Source organism: Oryctolagus cuniculus, chromosome 11 (genome assembly GCF_051225735.1).
Source record: "Oryctolagus cuniculus isolate XC-2025 breed Fujian yellow rabbit chromosome 11, ASM5122573v1, whole genome shotgun sequence".
In the NCBI taxonomy this organism is placed as follows: Eukaryota; Metazoa; Chordata; class Mammalia; order Lagomorpha; family Leporidae; genus Oryctolagus; species Oryctolagus cuniculus.
Genome location: NC_142877.1, coordinates 13,679,973 through 13,699,266, shown reverse-complemented (window position 1 = coordinate 13,699,266; position 19,294 = coordinate 13,679,973). Strand labels below are relative to the sequence as shown.

Genomic DNA, 19,294 nt, shown 5'->3' with positions numbered 1-19,294 from the left:
TGCCGGCACTTCAGGCCAGGGCTTTAACCGGCTGTTCCACAGTGCTGGCCCCATATTAGTTTATTTTTTTAAAAAGATTTATTTATTTACTTGAAAGTCACAGTTACGGAGAGAGAAGAGGCAGAGAGAGAGAGGTCTTCCATCTGCTGGTTCACTCCCTAGATGGCTGCAACCGCTGAAGCTGCGCTGATCCGAAGCCAGGAGCCAGGAGCTTCTTCTGGGTCTCCCACACAGGTGTAGGGACCCAAGGACTTGGGCCATCTTCCACTGCTTTCCCAGGCCATAGCAGAGAGCTGGCTGGGAAGTGGAGTAGCCGGGACTCAAACCGGTGCCCATATGGGATGCTGGCACTGCAGGCGGCGGCTTTACTCACTATGCCACAGCTCTGGCCCCTATATATTAGTTTAAAAAGAAAACCCTTTTGAAGGACAATTTGGCTATAATTATCCAGTTTTTTCCTTTCGCTGGGCTTCTAGAATGTCATTGTTTCTCCTGCCTGGAAGTGGTCTGTGACTTGGGTTTTTGCTGCCCTCTAGTGGTACTGAGAATAAAGCACTGGTTCTGAGAATAAAACCAAGAATCTTTTCCACTTTCACCTGGGCTTCGGGCACACATGGGGATTTCTATACCCAAGGAAAGGGGTGAAGAAAGGAGGAGCTGCAAGACCCACTGATGCTGGTCAAGGGAAGGTCTGTCAGTCCACGCTTGAGGGTCAGCAAGTGTCAGCCCCAGAAATCCCTGCCCTTTGTGTGAAAGCTGAGGATCAGAGACAGGGAGGAGGGCGCCCTTCCAACCTGGTCAGAGGCTGATTTTAGGCTAGGAGGCTGGGCAGTAGGATCAGGACCAGCAGTGAGGTTGGAATGCACGTAAGCCCAGAGGAAAGAGAGGTATAAGGAAAGCTGCCCAGGAAAGCCTAGAGGAAGGGGAGAACCAGAATTTGGCCCCATCTCAGCCCTTGACCTCCAGTTCCAACACAACCCCAAGTTCAAAGTCAGCCTTTCAGTGCTCGCTCCCTTTCTCTCTCTCCCTCTCTCCTTTTCTTCTCTCTCTCTCTCCTCTTCCTCCTCCTTGTCTTCCCCTCCACCTCCCTCTCTTCTCTTTCTCCCTCCTCTCCCTCTTCCCTCTTCTCTCCTCTTCTCCTCCTCTCCCCTCTCTCCTGTCTCTCAACACTGCCACCTGTAGGTAAGGCAGCAAGCTTCCACCTAAGGGTAGGCTGCCCCAGCCTGGAAGAGCCGACCTGGAAGGGACGGCTCTCTGTTGCTCAGCCTGAGCTGCAACTGGAACTCACCCTCCCTCTCCAGTCACAGAAAATCATCCTGCAGTATTTGAAGATTCCCAAACTGTTAGTTTTCATTGAAAGGTCTCCCATACTGCCTTTATAAAACTATGTACATGTATTTTTGTGATTTTTTTTTTTTTTTTTTTGGTAAGCAGTAAAATTATAAGCAAGGGATGGGTGGTTGGTACAGCAGTTAAGTTGCCACTTGATATGCCTGCACTCCGTACCAGAGTGCCTGGTTCAAGTTCCAGCTTCCTACTAATGTACACCCTGGAGGAGACAGACAACAACTCAAGTATGGAAACCTCAATTGAGCTCAAGGTGTCTAGCTTCAATCAGATCCGGCCCTGACTGTTGAGGACAGCTGAGTAGTGAACCAATGGATGGAAGATTTCTCTGTCTCTCTTTTTCTGTCTTTCAGAGAAAAAAATGAAAATAAAGGTTTTAAAATGATAAGCAAAGCAGTGGGACCTGACAAGCCAGCCCACCACCCTGATACTAGCCCTTCCAGATTCCCTTGCAACATGAGCCTGGAGCTATAATTGTCCCTGGGATGGCCAGGGTGAGGCTCCTGTCTGCCACTCTTTGGAATCAGGCAACATTGACATATGTCTACTCCAAAAGATGAGTGTTCTGAGCCCAGCAGGAACCAGAATCTCATGTCAATGTGAAAACATAGCCAGAAATAGGGTTTGTTTGTTTGTTTCATTTCAAAGGTATACCTCACCTTTTTCCATTAAAGTTGGTTATTATCAAAGCATTTTTGTGATAGTTAAGGTTGAGTACTGGTATCTACATTTTTCTTGCTTTAAAAGCTCTGACTATTCAGCAACTTTTTAAAAAAAGTTATTTTAATTTATTTGAAACACAGAGTGACAGAGAGAGACAGGGAGGCACAGAGAATGAGACCTTCCATCTGCTGGTTTACTCCCCAAATGGCCGTAGCTGGGCCAGGCCAAAGCTAAGAGCCTGGAACTCCAACTGCGCTTCTCCCACGTGGGCGGAAGGGCCCCAAGCACTGCTTTACCAGACACATTAGCAGGGAGCCAGACTGGAAATGGAGCAGCTGGGGCTTGAACCGGCCTCTGATGGGCAGTTTAATGTGCTGCACCACAACACCAGCCCCTGCTGACTCAGCAAATTTGATCCAGCTTTCAAATCCATATGCCCTTTGAGGAATATGATACATGCAGTTTATTAACTACCTACTCAAAAGGTATTCCCTCCTTCTCCCTTACTAATAGAAACTCAATGTTTATGTCCAGGCAGGTCCCTCCCCTCGCCCCAGGCATGAAGTCTTATTAACGAAGACACTCCTGCTTGCCCATTCCCCTCTAAAGACGTTTGCTTTCCAGCCTCCCCGTGGCAACTTCTGAGGCAGAAGCTGCAGGCACCGTGAGGTAAGCAGCCCAGGTCAAAAGCCAGCACACTAAGGATGCTGGGGAAGGAAGGAAGGAGCCCGGGCACCAGTATCACAGATACTGGTGCTGGAAATGGATACAGTTACTATGGCAAATGTATACTGTGTCCCTCTGTACCCCAACAGGCGCTGTAACTAAGTCTTTGTATCTAAGCCACTGTTGGTTGGATTTCCTATTTCGGACGACCCAAAGAATTCTTAATTAATTCACTAAGGAGCTCCAATCATTCTTTCATTCATTCAAAAACATTCACTGAGCGCTTTTTTAATTGAGGGAGAAAGTATGGGTTCTACTTAAGAAATTAGAATTCTACTACAAAGAACTATCCAGATTTATCTGCAAAAATAGACTGTTATATATACGTACAAGAATATTGTTTAATGAAACGACTAGTTAAATACATTAATCATTTTGTGGAATTTTATTAAAAGAATATATATGATGACACGAAAGATTTCAAGGTATGACATTATCCACTTTGTACACATAAAAAAAGAAAAATTTTTAAAGGTTTATTTATTTGAAAGGCAGAGTTACAAAGAGGCAGAGAGAGAGAGAGAGAGGTCTTCCATCCGCTGGTTCACTCCCCAACTGGCCACAACAGCCAGAACTGCACCGATCCGAAGCCAGGAGCCAGGAGCTTCTTTTCCAGGTCTCCTATGCAGATGCAGGGGCCAAGTCTGGAAGAAGCTCCTGGCTCCTGGCTTCGGATCAGCGCAGCTACAGCCGTTGCGGCCAACTGGGTAGTGAACCTGCGGATGGAAGACTCTCTCTCTCTCTCTCTCTTTCTCTCTCTCTCAGCCTCTCTGTAACTCTGCCTTTCACATAAACAAATCTTAAAAAAAAAAAAAAAAAGAAAATATTCAAGCAACTACAATAAACCAGCTACCCAACCCTATTCTGCCTCCAAACCACAGTCTCCAATAAAAGAAAGGTCGACAGGGCCCAAAACAAGGACTGAGCCCCCCTCTCCCCTGGACTTGAGACAGACATCCACGGAGAGTCATCCTAGGTTTAGCTTCTACCCAAGTCTCCCACAGCCACACCCAACCAACACCCACGTTCTGTGTTCTCCGAGAGAATGCATCGGCCATCCTTCCTCAATGTCATTCTCACAATCTCACAGCCACACTCAGAACCCCTCGCTCTCCCCTGAGCTCTCATCTGAGCCCCCAGACAGCATACACAAGAGGGTCAGTAGCAGCCTTTATTGGGGAAGAGAAGCACCACACGGCCACCGCCTAACCACAGGGCTAGTCCCTGTTCTCCAGGCAGCAGCAGCAAGGGGAGCAGGGCAAGGAGGGCCAGGAGTGCCCTGGGATGACGACAAGCCCCAAGATGGCACCTCTTCCCAGCTGCCAGGCCACGCCCCCTAGAGTCAGCGAAAGCTCTGGACAAATCAGGACCACTAGGGCGCCAGGACCTCTGAAAGTAGAAGAAATACCAGGGCACAGCTGGGCCCTCCTGGTTCCAGCTACCCCACCTGGTTTTCTGCTCCACCAGAGAGCCTTGGCACATGTTACTCTCAAAAGCCTTAAATGGCTCCCACTTCCTGGACAACCCAATCCAAACTGGCATTGAAGACTCACTCAGATATCAATCTTGCATCTCCTCTTGCAAAAACAGAAGCTACAGCTGTTCCGTCACCCACCCCTCACCTACCCCCTCATCATGTCACATTCACTCCCACCCCTGTGCCCTTGCTAATGATCACCAGATTGCCAGCTTGCACGTCTCCGGATGCTAGCCCCACTTTGTCACATCTGCCAAGCCTTCAGGGCCTAGATCAAATCACACTTCTACCACGAAGCCCTTCCCCGGGAGCCATACCCACTCTGAACACTATGAGCCCACACTGTACACAAAGGTTCTGTCTGCAACGTAGGATCTTTCCCTCCACTGAGATTCTTCTTGGCCTTCAGAAGTTCCCTTCCTGGCATCTAAGCCAGCGTTGTACACACAGCAGCTGAGTCCATGGTTGATGCCCACGGACTGGACTCACCTGATTCAGAATCAGACCTGACTGTCCAGTTGGGGTTCATGGTCAGGTCGCAGCACTCCTGGGACACAGAAGCGGCCACAGCCTGACTTGCAGCACTTTTCCCCAGCTGGACAGTTCTCATCCACCACGCAGTTGACGATGCACAGGCCCACCAGAATGTTCGGACAAACACCACTTCGTCCTGTGGGGAAAAAGGAAGGTGGAAAAAAGACAGGATGCCAGCTCCGCTGTCTACAGGTTCCCTTCTAGAACCCAGACCCTGGAGCCCGGGGTCAATCAACCCGTGACCCAAACTAAATCAAAACCAAACTCTCTGGGAAATTGGGAGGCTGCAGGGTATCTAGAAATCTGTAAGACTCAAGGAATCTCTGAGCCAAGAGTCTTCTCGTGGTGTCCCAGAGGGAGTCCCCTAGAAGTGACTCAGGAGTTGATAGCTCTGCAGGTGTGGGGACAAAGATGGCAAGCCCCCCAGACCACCACCTCTCCTTCTGCACTTTAGCCTTGTCACTCCTCAGGGAGGCCTTCTCAGCCACCCTGGATGAATTATAGTGCCCCTGCCTTGTGCACCCACAGCATTCTCCATGAAACTTTATTACAATTCCTTATTTATCTATTAATCTTCCCTGATAGACTGTAAGCTCTACATTAACAAGTCTATCCCCAGTGCCTCGAGCTTTGCCTGGGACCCTAAAGAGACTAAGACAACATCTGCATCAAGGATTTTGAAAGGGAGCTGCCCAGTGCCTGGCACAAAAGGAACACTCAAAAGCATACTCTTTGGGGCCGGCGCTGTGGCACAGCGGGTTAACGTCCTGGCCTGAAGCGCCAGCATCCCATATGGGCACCAGTTCTGGTCCTGGCTGCTCCTCTTCCGATCCAGCTCTCTGCTGTGGCCTGGGATGGCAGTAGAAGACTGCCCAAGTCCTTGGGCCCCTGCACCCATGTGGGAAACCCAGAAGAAGCTCCTGGCTCCTGGCTTCAGATCGGCACAGCTCCGGCCATTGCGGCCATCTGGGGAGTGAAACAGCAGATGGAAGACCTCTCTCTCTGTCTCTACCTCTCTCTGTAACTCTGTCTTTCAAATAAATCTGTTAAAAAAAACATACTATTTAAAAAATATTGAAGAAACAAAGGAATAACAATCAAAATGTTTTTATTTATTGTATATATACTCATATACAAGGGTACTTCAAAAAGTTCATGGAAAATGGAATTAGAAAATAAGGTTATCTTGGTGTAAAAAAAAATGTTGAAATCTATACAAAGTTGCCTTTAAAAGTTTAAAAAAAAATGCCTATTGTAAAAAAAGCCATGAATGGACTTCAATATTTCTGCATCAAAATAAACATTGTTTTGCAAATGTTTTTATTTTCATTTACTTAAAAGGCAGAACAACAGAGAAATTCCCAAAACAGCTAGAGGTAGGCCTGGATGAAGCAGGAAACTGGAACTCCATCTGGGTCTTCCATGTGGGTAGCAGGGACCCCATATCTGAGCCATCATCTCCTCCCAGGATGCATGAGCAGGAAGCTGGACGGATCAGAAGCAGTACAGCCAAGACTCCCAGCAGTGGGCACTCCAGTATGGGAGGTAGGTGTCCCAGGCAGTAGCTTAATTCACTGTGCCATAACTCCCACCCCAGCCTATCTTGTTCTTGTGACTTTTATTTTCTTATCTTCATTTTTATTTGAAAGGCAGAAAGTCAGAGATCTTCCATTTGCTGGTTCATGCTCCAAAAACCCATAACAGCCAGGGTTACATCAGGCTGAAGTCAGGAGCACAGAACTCCAGCCAGGTCTCCCCCGTAGGTGGCACATAGGGACCCGTGTACCTAAGCTATCATCTGCTGCCTCTCGGGGTGCACATTAGCAGGAAGCTGGAACTGGGAGTGGAGTTGGGACTAAAGCCAGGCCCTGGGATGAGGCATGTGGCCCTTCCAAGTGGTGTCTGAACCACTAAGTCAAACACTCACCCTAAACTTCCCTTTTCAATCCATTTTGCTGCAAACTTTGGGAAGGACCCTCATAAGTTGCTTCCAACTAAGATTTCACCTGAGATGGAGGAAAGCTTCGTACTAAAAATTAGGTCTGAATGCCAGTGACCTTGGGAAACTCCCTCATTTGACAGATGAAGAAACGTGGGCTCAAAAAGAGGGGTTTATTGTGTGGGAGACCGGGAAGACGCACAGCTGCGGGCATTGCAGCCACCTGGGGAGTGAACCAGCGGATGAAGATGGCACTCTGCTCACTCGCGCTGTCTCCCTCTCTGTCTCTGTCTCTTTCTCTCTGCCTCTCCGTAACTCTGCCTTTCAAATAAATAAAAATTTTTTTAAAAACAGAGGGATTTGTTTGCCAACAGTCACAGAGCAAATCTGCAGCAGATCAAGACCAGAAGCTATGCTTCCAGGCTCTCTGCCTAGGGATTTTTCAGTACTGCCCCATCCCGCCTTCCCCTAGATCTGTTATTTATGTTTTTATTTTTTTTTCCCAAAAGAAACCTTTTATTTAATGAGTACAAACTTCGTAAGTACAACTTTAGGAATACAGTGATTTTTCCCACCATACCCGCCCTCCCACCCACCCCACCTCCTCTTCTCTCTCCCATTCCCTGTCCCATTTCCCATTAAGATTCATTTTGAATTAACTTTATACACAGAAGACCCAATCTATACTAAGTAAAGATTTCAACAATTTACACACACAAAAAAAACTGAGAACAAGTTTTACAGTTAATTTTCATAATACATCCCCTAGTTATTTTAGTGCCAATACTGTCTCTTTGACCCTAGAGGGAAGAGTTCCTTTATTCTGGGGGTTCTGCGGCACAAGAAAAACGATGACGCTGGGTCCTCCCAGGAAGTGAGAGAGACCACTAGTGGCTTCCCTCCCAAATCAATGCTAGGACTCACGGGAACACTCCAGTATTTCTTCCCAAAAGAACCAACTTACCTCCCTCAATGTCTCCATGGCAGGTGTGGCCACAGCCGGTGCTGCAGCATTTATGCCCCTGGGGACAGGAGTGGTCCCCATCACACAGTTCCTCACATGGAAGGGGGTCAGCAGGACACTCAGCGCCAAACTCTGTCAGAGAATCAGAACATTGGAGACCAGGGTATGAAATATTTCCTCATTGCATTCAATGTGCATATTTATGTGCGTGTATGTAAAATGTACATATTTATATGCATCATGGATATGCAGTGCTCTCTGGCATTTTATATCATTTCCATTTCTCCTTTTTTTTTTTTTTTGACAGGCAGAGTGGACAGTGAGAGAGAGAGACAGAGAGAAAGGTCTTCCTTTTGCCATTGGTTCACCCTCCAATGGCCGCCACGGCTGGCGCACCACGCCTATCCGAAAGCAGGAGCCAGGAGCCAGGTACTTCTCCTGATCTCCCATGGGGTGCAGGGCCCAAGCACTTGGGCCATCCTCCACTGCACTCCCGGGCCATAGCAGAGAGCTGGCCTGGAAGGGGGGCAACCAGGACAGAATCCGGCACCCCAACCAGGACTAGAACCCCGTGTGCCAGCGCCACTAGGTGGAGGATTAGCCTAGTGAGCCGCGGCACCGGCCTCTCCTTTTCTTTTCTTTTCTTTTTTTTTTTTTAAGTGCTGGCCATAAACTACAGAATTGATTTTAGCACTCACAGTTTGCAAACCACCACTCAGCTCTAACCCACTGCGGCAAACACACTAGCTGCCAGCCCCACATCTGTGCTCCCCTCCTTCTTATTGCAGCAGACATTTACACGGGTGGCCCTCAGTGAGCTACAGCTCCAGGGATTCACGCCTTTGTGTAGTCCTCTCTCCTGTGGACTCTGGGCTTCCCCACACGACTTCAGCATATGACGTGGACGTTAGCAAGTATGACACAGGCAGAGCTTTGATAGACACTTGCATACTGGGGCTTGTCCTCTTACAACATCCGCTGTCAGAAACCAACTGCCATGCCAGAACACAGCATGGGCTAAGACTACAGAGTGGTGAGGCCTCACAGAGAGAGGATATGGAGGAAGACAGTCCACCCTGGTCATTCCAACCTAGTAGACATCCCCAATGAGCTCCCAGCTGAATGCAACTGCCTGAGTGACCGCAGCTACACCATATGAACAGCCCTGCTAGGCCCAAGCAAACCACACAATCATGAGAAAGAATAAACCATTGTTGTTTTAAGCTACTAAGTTTGATGATGATTTGTTATGCAGCTATGGACAACTGAAACATTTATTTTTTTTAAGATTTATTTATTTATTTGAAAGTCAGAGTTACACAGAGAGAGGAGAGGCAGAGAGAGAGAGAGAGGTCTTTCATCCAATGGTTCACTCCCCAATTGGCCCCAACAGCCAGAGCTGTGCCGATCCGAAGCCAGAAACCAGGAGCTTCTTCCGGGTCTCCCATAAGGGAGCAGGGGCCCAAGGATTTGCACCATTTTCTATTGCTTTCCCAGGCCATAGCAGAGAGCTGGATCATAAGTGGAGCAGTCAGAACTAGAACCAGCGCCCATGCTGGTGCTTCAGGCCAGGGCGTTAACCAGCTGCGCCACAGCGCTGGCTCTCTGAAACATTTATTAATAGAAACCCAGGGAGTCCAGCCAAATTGAGGTCTTCTCCATAATCTGTTGCAAGTGGTTTTGACCACAAACCAAGACATCACTGGGACAACCCTTGCATTCCATACACAGGGCATCTCCCTTCCAAATTGCCCTCTCTTTCTTTCTTCTTCCAGTCCAAAGACAGACATAACACAGAGGCAGAGCAGCCTTCTACCACCAGGAAGCAAGCAGCAGGAGGACAAAGTCAAGGACTGTGAGGGAGAAAGAGAGACACAGCTTCACCCTTGTCAGCATCATGAAGCCACCTGACCAGCTCTGCCCCTACTCTGGAACTTCCTATTATCTGAGAAAACTGAATCCCTATTTGGTTAAGTTACTGTTGTGTGCAGCCCAACACATTCTTGCTCCATCCCTTCATCATCACTAAGAAGGAGATTCAAAGAAGAGAAAGGGCCTGCCCAGAAGTGCAGAATGAGTCAGGACAAAGCAGGACAAACAGCATCTTCACTGGCAGTGAGTACTTTCTACTGCCCGCCGTTCAAACACGTGGCACCAGGCCAGGTCCTCAGAAGCAGACACATCCAAAGAAGGCCACATCCAAACAAACCCACTACCATGACTCATTCGTCTCAGTGCTTGTCCAAGTTTCTGAAATGAAGGGAAAGGTGATAGGCAATTAAAGCCTTTGTAGAAAACCGAAACAGGACAGTAAGTGTGGTCGCATGTGCCTGGCTCCAGGAAGTCTGTCATGATGGAAAGGCCAGTGCTGGACTCCGGGGAGAACAAGGGAGGCATGCTAACCCTGCACTCTGAGATCCTCCTCATCGGCCCTCACTGCAAGTCTTCTCTGCCACTGTGAGATCAGTCCAGACTATATGTATTGATTTTTTATTCACAAAATATGCTCCCTGGGACCCATAGATGCACCTCCCCACACTTCCCCACCTGCTTGACAAACGCTGAAATCCATGTAACAATGAACAAAAGTCTTTTGTCCAAGAGTTGAGAAGCCAGATCATAAAAACCTGCCTGCTGGAAAAACTCAGTGTCAGAAGTTCCACACGGAGTTACACCATGTGCCCCACAAATCAGGTACGTAGAACACCACACCTCCCAGATCTGACCGCCGCACGGAGTCTGGCCCTGAAGCGACCGATCCCAGGAGCATCCTGCTATTCTCCGCCCTCAATCTCAGGACCAGAGAGATCTTGTCTTGACTCTTCCAGCCCAGACTTCCTTGTGATCCTTGGGGTTTTGCCAAACTTTACAAGCAATAAAGGGACCCTCAGAGGAGGGGCTGAGACCCACATGATCAGAAAACACCCCTGTGACCAGTACTCAGAGAGCCCACCACTCTGACAGCCGGTCTAATGTTGAATGCCTGCCAAACAACCTGTCTCTCAGCTTGCACATCTGGAATCAACGAGGCCTCACTGCCTCCTAGCCAGACTACGCCATCCTTGTCCTTACACTAGACAGTCTTTCCTTTATACTCTGAAATCCGGTTCTCTGGAAATTCTATCTTCTGAGCCTTTCCCCATCCCAAGAGACATTACAAAAACATGGCTCCTGAGATCTCCTGAGACCATATCCTCTGCCTCTCACTGCCAGCTTTGACAGGCTGGGCAAGCTCAGTTCCTCATAGGATGTGGGTCCCACAGTTACCTCACCAGGAACCAGGATGAGACAAAGGACTGAGAGCCAGGACGGGGAGAGCATCCTTACTGTCCATGTGCATGACCCAAACCCCAAGTTATCAGCAAACAAGCAGTGCGGTGGAAGCCCAGGAAGCAGCCACACCCCATCGTGACTACTGCTTTGGCTCCAGTTTCCCATGTCTGAAAGAAGAAGGCCAGTTACTGCGAGAAAAGCAGAATTCCAGAACTTCTCAAGCCAAGAAGGGCCCTTTGAGCTACCAAATCTCTTCCTGTTCTCCTGGAAATACCGAGACAGACACCCAAGCTGGGAAAGGATTTGCCTGAGACCAGTGGTGGCAAAACTGGGTCCCAACCTTCAACTCTGACATGAGCTCTTATGTCCTTTAAACCACATCTTTGTGATCCCCTACACTCCAGCAAGGGTCACCCAAAAAACACATCAGTCAGGATGGGGCCTCACTCGGCTCAGAGCTTCCAACATATAAAGCCCAGTGGTAAGGGCAGGAGTTGTACAGGGGCTGAGCCATCACTTGGGAATGCCATATCACATATCAAGAGTGCCTGGTTTGAGTGCTAGCTACTCTGCACTTCCAGTCCAGCTTCCTGCTAAATGTACCTAAGAAGGCAGTGAATAATGTCCTACTTGGGTTCCTGCCACCCACATGAGAGACCTAGATAGTTTCTGGTTCTTGGCTACTGGCTCAGGCCTGGGACTAGCCCTGACTATTGTGGACATTTAGGGAGTGAGCCAGCAGGTAGAAGAAATCTCTTGGGGCTAGCACCATGGCGCAGTGGGTTAGTCCTCCTCCTGCAGCACCAGCATCCCATATGGGCGTGGGTTCTAGTCCCGGCTGCTCCTCTTCAGATCCAGCTCTCTGCTACGGCCTGGGAAAGCAGTAGAGGATGGCCCAAGTGCTTGGGCCCCTGCTCCCCATGGGAGACCCAGAAGAAGCTCCTGGCTCCTGACTTTGGATCGGCACAGCTCCAGCCATTGCAGCAGATTGGGGAGAGAACCAGCAGATGGAAGACCTCTCTCTCTCTCTCTCTCTCTCTCTCTGCCTGTCCTTCTCTCTCTCTGTAACTCTGACTTTCAAATAAATAAATAAATCTTTAAAAAAATATCTCTCAGGCCAGCACCGCGGCTCACTAGGCTAATCCTCCGCCTACGGCGCTGGCATCCCAGGTTCTAATCCCGGTTGGGGCACCGGATTCTGTTCCGGTTGCTCCTCTTCCAGTCCAGCTCTCTGCTGTGGCCCGGGAAGGCAATGGAGGATGGCCCAAGTGCTTGGGCCCTGTACCCGCATGGGAGACTAGGAGGAGGCACCTGGCTCCTGGCTTCAGTCATTTGGGGGGTGAACCAATGGAAGGAAGACCTTTCTCTCTGTCTCTGTCTCTCTCTCTCACTAACTCCGCCTGTCAAAAAAAAATCTCTCTCTCTCTCTCTCTCTCTCTCTCCTGCCTCTCCTCTCACTGTGTAACTGTGACTTTCAAGTAACATGAATAAATCTTTTTTTTAAAAAAAAAGACCTCTCTCTCTGTCTCTCTCTCTTTCTCTCTCTCTCTCTATAACTCTGCCTTTCAAATAAATACATAAATCTTTTTTTAAAATTAAAAGAAAATCATCAAAAGGACAAAGAGGAAAACAGGTACAGTTTTCCATGAGTCCTCTTTCAGTAGAGTCACACAGAACCCACTAAATTCCTCTGGCATAGCACTGTGACAACATATGCGAGGTGTTGTCTACTAGGGAAATTCATTAAATACTCAGTGTGCAAGGTTTTAATTTGAGGCTGTTAACATAGGCACCTTCTGCCTCGCACATACCAAGATTCCAGACTCTGAGAAGGAAGGCAAAGAGGCTCAGCCAACATCACATGACTCGCACAATCAGTTTAGGTACAGCGAGGCACTCTCCTTAGTTAGGGTGATAGGAACATTCCCAAATCCACGTTCCCGGGAGCCAGCCAAGAGCCCACCTTGCCAGCAAGCCTTTCCAGGAATAGCAGCCTTGGTTCTGCTATGTTAACTCTTCTTCTGTGCAACCAGCAGTGAGTTTGTCGAAAAAGGTCAACCAGACACACAGAGAGCCTGCTCCATCAATCCATACAAAGAATGTGTTGTAGTAAGCAAAAGAGTCACAGGGGTCCAGAGCAGCCACACTTCGTAGAGTGGGGAAGCGGGCCATGGCAGGGCAGGGGGAGGGGGTAGGAGTGGGTGGCAGCCAAGAGGACAGCTCTCGGCTTAATCTGAATCTTCAAAGCTCGTCCTCCCCAAGTTCCTGTCTTCTCGGTAAGGAGCACCACCGTCATCCACAGCCCAAGCAGAGGGCTAGCATCTCTCTCTCCCTCAGCGGCTGCAGCCGCATCCGTCTTCACTCGGTCCCATGAACCCCACACTCAGAAGTACCTTGAGCCTCCCACTTCTCCACGCCTGCATTGTCGCCTCGCACCTAAGCCTCCACGTTGGCTGCTTAACCCATCTTCCACCGTCTACACTTGCCCACATCCTTTCTCCAAACATCAAAAGAGCAGTCTCTTCTAAATGAAAACTAGACCAACCCCCTGCTTTTAGAACCCCTCAAAGACTTCCTTTTGTACTTAGAATAAAGGCTAAGAGAGAAGCCCTGAACACCCCGTAAAGTCTGGGCTCTGCCTACCACTCCAAGCTCAACTAGGATCCCTCTCCCTCTCCTCTCCTCCAAACACCGGCTTCCTTCCGCTTCTCAGACCCAGCTGCAAGCTCTCCACACCTCCCAGCCTTTGCTCTCGCAGTTCCATCTTGCGGCAGCCCGTGCAATGGCCGGCTCCTTCTCATTCTCTGAGTTAAAAAAGACACAGCCTCTGCACCATTCTAAGTTTCCTTCACAGCACACACTGCAGCCTGTGGTCATTCTTCATGTGTCTACTTGCTTATTTCCTGTCTCTCCCACGGATGAGCGCTGTGAGAGCACACCGTGGCTGCCTTGCTTACCACTGGATACCCAAATGCCAAGCAGGTAGCTGCACAATGTGCACTGACTAAATGCATAAGGAAGGGAGGAAGCAAACGGACAGGCCAGACTCCAGGTAAGTGGGGAGGAGCCTGAACAGAGAGGTGCTGGGTACAACTCCACAGCTACGGAACAGAGAGGTGCTGGGTACAACTCCACAGCTACTAACACTGCTTGGCAAGTGTAGTGAAGGCTTTTACGATGCATTTCTTCTAAATTGCATCATCACTCTGTGAGGTAAATATCCTCATTCCCATTTCATAGATGACATGATTGAGGTTCAGGGACTTGCTCAGGTCTACAGAGCAAGCAAGCAGAAGAGCTAGGATTCAGTCTTATGTTCAGACCAGAATGCCCGCTACGAGCAGGTCCCAGGGTTTTCTCTGTGCCCTGGCAAACTCCCCTCCACCTTGCCAAACAGACCAGCATTGGCTGAGGCAAACCTCTGGCAGGGTCAGAGCTTAATAAAAAGCAAACATTTTTTCACAGTCCAAGAAGGACATCCTAAGGGTACAGCAAACAATCCTGCCGTGTGAAGGAACCAGCCCTGCCCCAGGACGAGAGCTTTGGAAAAGTAGATAACTACTAACAACAACAACAACAGCTACTACCACTACTACTACTCCTCCTCATACTATTGGGGCCGGCACTGTGGTGTAGCAGGTGAAGCTGCCACCTGTGATGCCAGCATCCTATATGGGCACCGGTTCAAGTTCCGGCTGCTCCACTTTTTTTTTTTTTTTTTTTTTTTTTTTTTTTTAGAGTTAGACAGTGAGAGAGAGAGAAAGAGAGAGAGAAAGGTCTTCCTTGTTCCATTGGTTCACCCCCCAAGTGGCCGCTATGGCCGGTGCGTTGCAGCCAGTGCACTGCGCCAATCCGAAGCCAGGAGCCAGGTGCTTCCTCCTGGTCTCCCATGCGGGTGCAGGGCCCAAGGACCTAGGCCATCCTCATCCTCCACTGCACTCCCGGGCCACAGCAGAGAGCTGGACTGGCAGAGGAGCAACCGGGACAGAATCCAGTGCCCCAACCGGGACTAGAACCCAGGATGCTGGCACCGCAGGCGGAGGATAAGCCTAGTGAGCCGCGGCGCCGGCCATGCTCCACTTCTGATCCGGCTCTCTGCTGTGGCTTGGGAAGACAATGGAGGATAGCCCAAGTCCTTGGGCCCCTGCACCCACATGGAAGACCCAGAGGAAGCTCCTGGCTCCTGGCTCCTGGCTTCAAATCTGTGCAGCCCCAGGAGTTGCGGCCATCTGGGAAGTGAACTGGCAGATTGAAGACCTCGCGTTCTCTCTCTCTGCCTCTCTGTGATTCTGCCTTTCAAATAAATAAATAAATCTTTAAAAAGAATATACTAGGCCGGTGCCGTGGCTCATTAGGCTAATCCTCCGCCTTGCGGCACCGGCACACCGGGTTCTAGTCCCGGTCGGGGCGCCGGGTTCTGTCCCGTTGCCCCTCTTCCAGGCCAGCTCTCTGCTGTGGCCAGGGAAGGCAGTGGAGGATGGCCCAAGTGCTTGGGCCCTGCACCTCATGGGAGACCAGGAGAAGCACCTGGCTCCTGCCATCGGATCAGTGTGGTGTGCCAGCCGCAGCGGGCCGTCTGCGGCAGCCATTGGAGGGTGAACCAACGGCAAAAAGGAAGACCTTTCTCTCTGTCTCTCTCTCTCTCTCACTGTCCACTCTGCCTGTCCAAAAAAAAAAAAAAAAAGAATATACTAACACTACTGGCAGGCAATATTGCCTCCTAGCAGGCTAGGAACACCCCCAGGCAGGCACTAGGAGACCAGCAGGAGGTCACAATTCTAGCCTGTCCGCCTAGCTCCAGGGGGAAAGGAAGCCTCATCTGGGTTGGCCATGGGCCACAGCAGTTCACAAAGCTCCTGTGCCTGGGTGCCAGCCTCACCCTTAGCCCCACAAGTTAGCCATCAGCTGCAAACACTGGGAAGATTGTACTAAGCCCTACAAGCCGGCGGTGAGTGATCCGCCTGCTACAGATTCCCAGGCTTTGGTTACAGAGCCAGGCCTCAAGAGTCCTGGCAAGGAGTACAACCTTCTATTCTCCCTTATGGGCAAGCTGCCCAAGATAGCTGCCCCAGCTGGGCAGAAACAGCCACAGTGGGTACTGGGAAAGGACATGCTACCTGGAGTGCTTTGGCTGCAAGGAAAGACGTTGTCACATGTCACGGAGTCTCAGGGTCTCAGAGAGGAAGTGAATGGGGGAAGAGAAACTGTACCCACGATGCAGTCCTCCGTAGGAGACAAGAGGAAGGAAGCTAATGTATACTGAGAGCCACTTTACACACTTGGACTCATTACAACAGCCGGCCAAGGGTTTTCCTTCATCTTACAGAGAAAGGAACAGAGGCAGAGAAGCAGAAGAGACTTTCCATGCACCTGCTGGCCGTTAACGAGTGAGCCCCAGGCTCGAACCCAGGCTTTTTTACTCTAACTGCTACATGCGCTCACATGAGAGAATTGTTCCAGGTCCTTTAGAAGACATGATGGAAGATCCCAGCTAGGACAACAGAGGAGAAGAGAAAATATTGAGGCATAAACTATTCAAGCAATGTGTTAAAGCTGTGAAACACTCTGACATACACCAAAAACACTTGAACAGTGGGAGAAGCCATAAAGACTCAACACTGTAATAATGTCAGCTCTAAGTTAATTTATATAGCGAACACCACTCCCAAAAAAGTAACCTCAATACTTGGGAAGAGAGAGAAACAGACAACATGATAAAAATAGGTATATATTTGGGTGGCCATCGTTTGGCGCAGGGTTAAGCTGCTGCTTGGGAAACCCACATCCCATACTGGAGTGCCAGGCCTGGTCCTAGCACCTCTGCTTCTGATCCAGAGTCCCACTAATGCATCCTAGGCAGCAGATTGCGGGTACATTCTTGGTTCTCTGCCACCCAATGGGACACCCAGAGAGAGTTCTGGCCTTCTGGCTTCTCCATGTTGTGGCTGGCTGTTGTGAGCAGTTGTGGGAATTTGGGGAGTGAACCAGTGGTTGGAAGATATCCCTCTCTTTCTCTCTCTCCCTCTTTCTGTCACTCTTTCAAGTAGATGAAGATAGATTATATTGCATAAATAAATATATATATATATATATTGAAATTATATGCTTAGGGGCTGGCACTGTGGCATAGCATGTAAAGCCACTATCTGTAGTGCCAGCATCCCATATGGGTGCTGGTTCTGGTCCCGGCTGCTCTAGGAAAAACCTGGAACCTCTAGTAAGCCCAACTGGAAGCCCTCACTCCGAGGTCAGGGAGGGTCAGGAAAGCCAGAAAGACTGGCTGGGCTGTCCTGAGAACCTAATTACCCAGCCCTGTCCTCCAGGACACCAGCACCGCCACAGATGAGGACCCTCCCGCTGGGAGAAGGCTGGGGCTGACTTCCCCACGAGCCCCTTTCTGTTCCTGCTCGCGGGGGGTCCCAGATCGCAGCTTACCACGCTCTCCTGCGATCAGCCAGGATGCCAGGGTCGCAAGAGCAAACGCCCTCAGAAGGAAGACGCGGCCTGACATCGTGAAGACGCTGAGAGCTGAGAGGAGAAAGCGGACAACTTGCCTGGGGAACGGGCAGTCCCAAAGTCTTGCCTGACGCAATATCCCCAGGAACGTCTCCCGACAAGAAGCCTGATTGGTGGCTTGTGTGTGGAAAATTCCTGGCACTACCAAAGGACACACAGGAGGGGTGATCCACTTCTGCAACGCAGCAGGCACAACAGCCCTGCACACTGACAAGGAATCCAGCAAGTAGATGGGGAAATGGCGGGGCGGCCAGTGGGTAGAGGATCAAAGAGAACCCCAGAGGGTTTGGGGAGGACACAGCCGCCGCTGAAACGACAGAGGGAAGGAATAGAGGCACAGCTTCACAAGAAAATTACCAACACTAAGAAAACTGGCCAAGTGTAGCAACATGGTGCCCCGTTCATCTAACAACCTAGAAAAGCCAGAATGGGAATGGCTCAAGGGCCTGGGCTCCTGCCGCCCACGTGGGAGAGCCAGATGGAACTCCAGGCTCCTGGCTTCAGCCTGGCCCAGCCAGGACTGTTGCAGCTACTTGAAGAGCAAACTAGCAGATGGAAGATTCATTCTCTCTCTCTCTCTCTCTCTCTAACTCTGCCTTTCAAATAAATCTTTTCTAAAAAAATCACTTAAAAACTATGAAAAATCAGTATTTGGGTGTTTTCAATACAAAATGCACCAATACAAATGCACCAAAAACCTGTGTCTGGGTCTCTGTATCCCACATAGGCCGGGATAGGTAGGAAGGCTGGCCGGCAGAGTCCGAGAGAGCAGACTCCGTGACTCCAACAGTCTGGTCCACAGACGCCCCTTTTATCTCTTCTTCCTCTGTCTCTGTCCATTTTCCTTTGTCCTGCTCTTCCCTCTGTCCGCTGGCACTGCTTAGCCTTGGGAACTGACAGAGCGGCAGACACCAGGCACAAGGCACAAACCTCCTTGACAGTGCCAGGAAGTTTGCCTCCAAGTTAGCAGCTGGTGTCAGAGCGCGGCGGTAAGTGCCACATGTTGATCACCTAATACTCGAATTGCTGCACACATACGTATCTCATATATCTACTGAAGAGCCAAAGTGGCTCCATTTAAAAACGTAAATAAAAAGCAGCCTCTGTTTCCCGTAGCAGACCCGAGTCCTTTGTAAAAGCAGGCATTCAGGCATTCTGGAGACATCAAAGCTTACCAAGGACAGCTCAGCAGACCAAGGGCAGCTCAGTAGAGTGCCAAATGAGGTAACTCCCTGCACCCAAGCCAAACAGAGACACCCCCCTCCGACTAAGAGCAACCGGGAACTGCCCTGCCCAATCACAAAAGGCCCGGCACCCTAAGCCCTTTAAAAGCGTCCCCGAACAAAGACCTGGGCCTTCCTCTGACCTCCGCTGGTCAGATAAGGCCCCTGCCGGGCTTGTACTTTTAAAATAAACCTTGCTTTTGCAGGTCGGTGTGATGGGGTCGCTGATAGCTTCTTGGGGATCTACTTATCTGAGCACAACATCTATGATCTACTTCAATCCTCACTATACTCTTGCAAAACCGATTCCGAGGGGCTGAGAAAAAAATGGCCAAAGGCGGTGTTTGGCCGCTAGAATTTCCTACGGGAACGACAAATGGCACCGTTTGGGGGTTTACCCGTGCCAGACTTTGGCGCGCTTAACATGAATCAACTCACTTAATTCTCACCGCGACGCTATAAACTAGGTGCTATTAACCCCATCTTACGGCCGGGGAAACTGAGGCCCGCGAATCCCACAGCTCCTAAGAGGGAGGAACAAAGGCAGGCGATCCAATTCCACAGCCAATGCCCTAACCACCACATCATAACGGATTTCAACCCATTTCTTGTTAACCGCAAAGACTCGCGCA

The 19,294-nt window shown here is 49.8% G+C and overlaps 1 protein-coding gene across 5 annotated transcripts in view; it reads right to left on the bottom strand.

The window, feature by feature from the left end:
• WFDC3 (WAP four-disulfide core domain 3) overlaps positions 1 to 19,294 on the bottom strand; it is a 46,530-nt gene that overhangs the window by 27,124 nt on the left and 112 nt on the right. For 2 of the 5 annotated variants that reach the window (XM_089307917.1, XM_089307916.1), the window contains exons 2-4: positions 17,359 to 17,451; positions 7,651 to 7,782; positions 4,703 to 4,883 (exon numbers count right to left, since the gene is read on the bottom strand). In XM_089307917.1, the coding sequence (XP_089164043.1) occupies positions 4,714 to 4,883; positions 7,651 to 7,782; positions 17,359 to 17,434 (378 nt within the window). In that variant the 5' untranslated portion in view covers positions 17,435 to 17,451 and the 3' untranslated portion in view covers positions 4,703 to 4,713. Of the gene's footprint in view, positions 1 to 4,702; positions 4,884 to 7,650; positions 7,783 to 17,358; positions 17,519 to 19,150; positions 19,283 to 19,294 lie in introns of those variants that run through there. The other 3 variants (XM_089307914.1, XM_089307913.1, XM_089307915.1) reach the window with 3 other exon arrangements.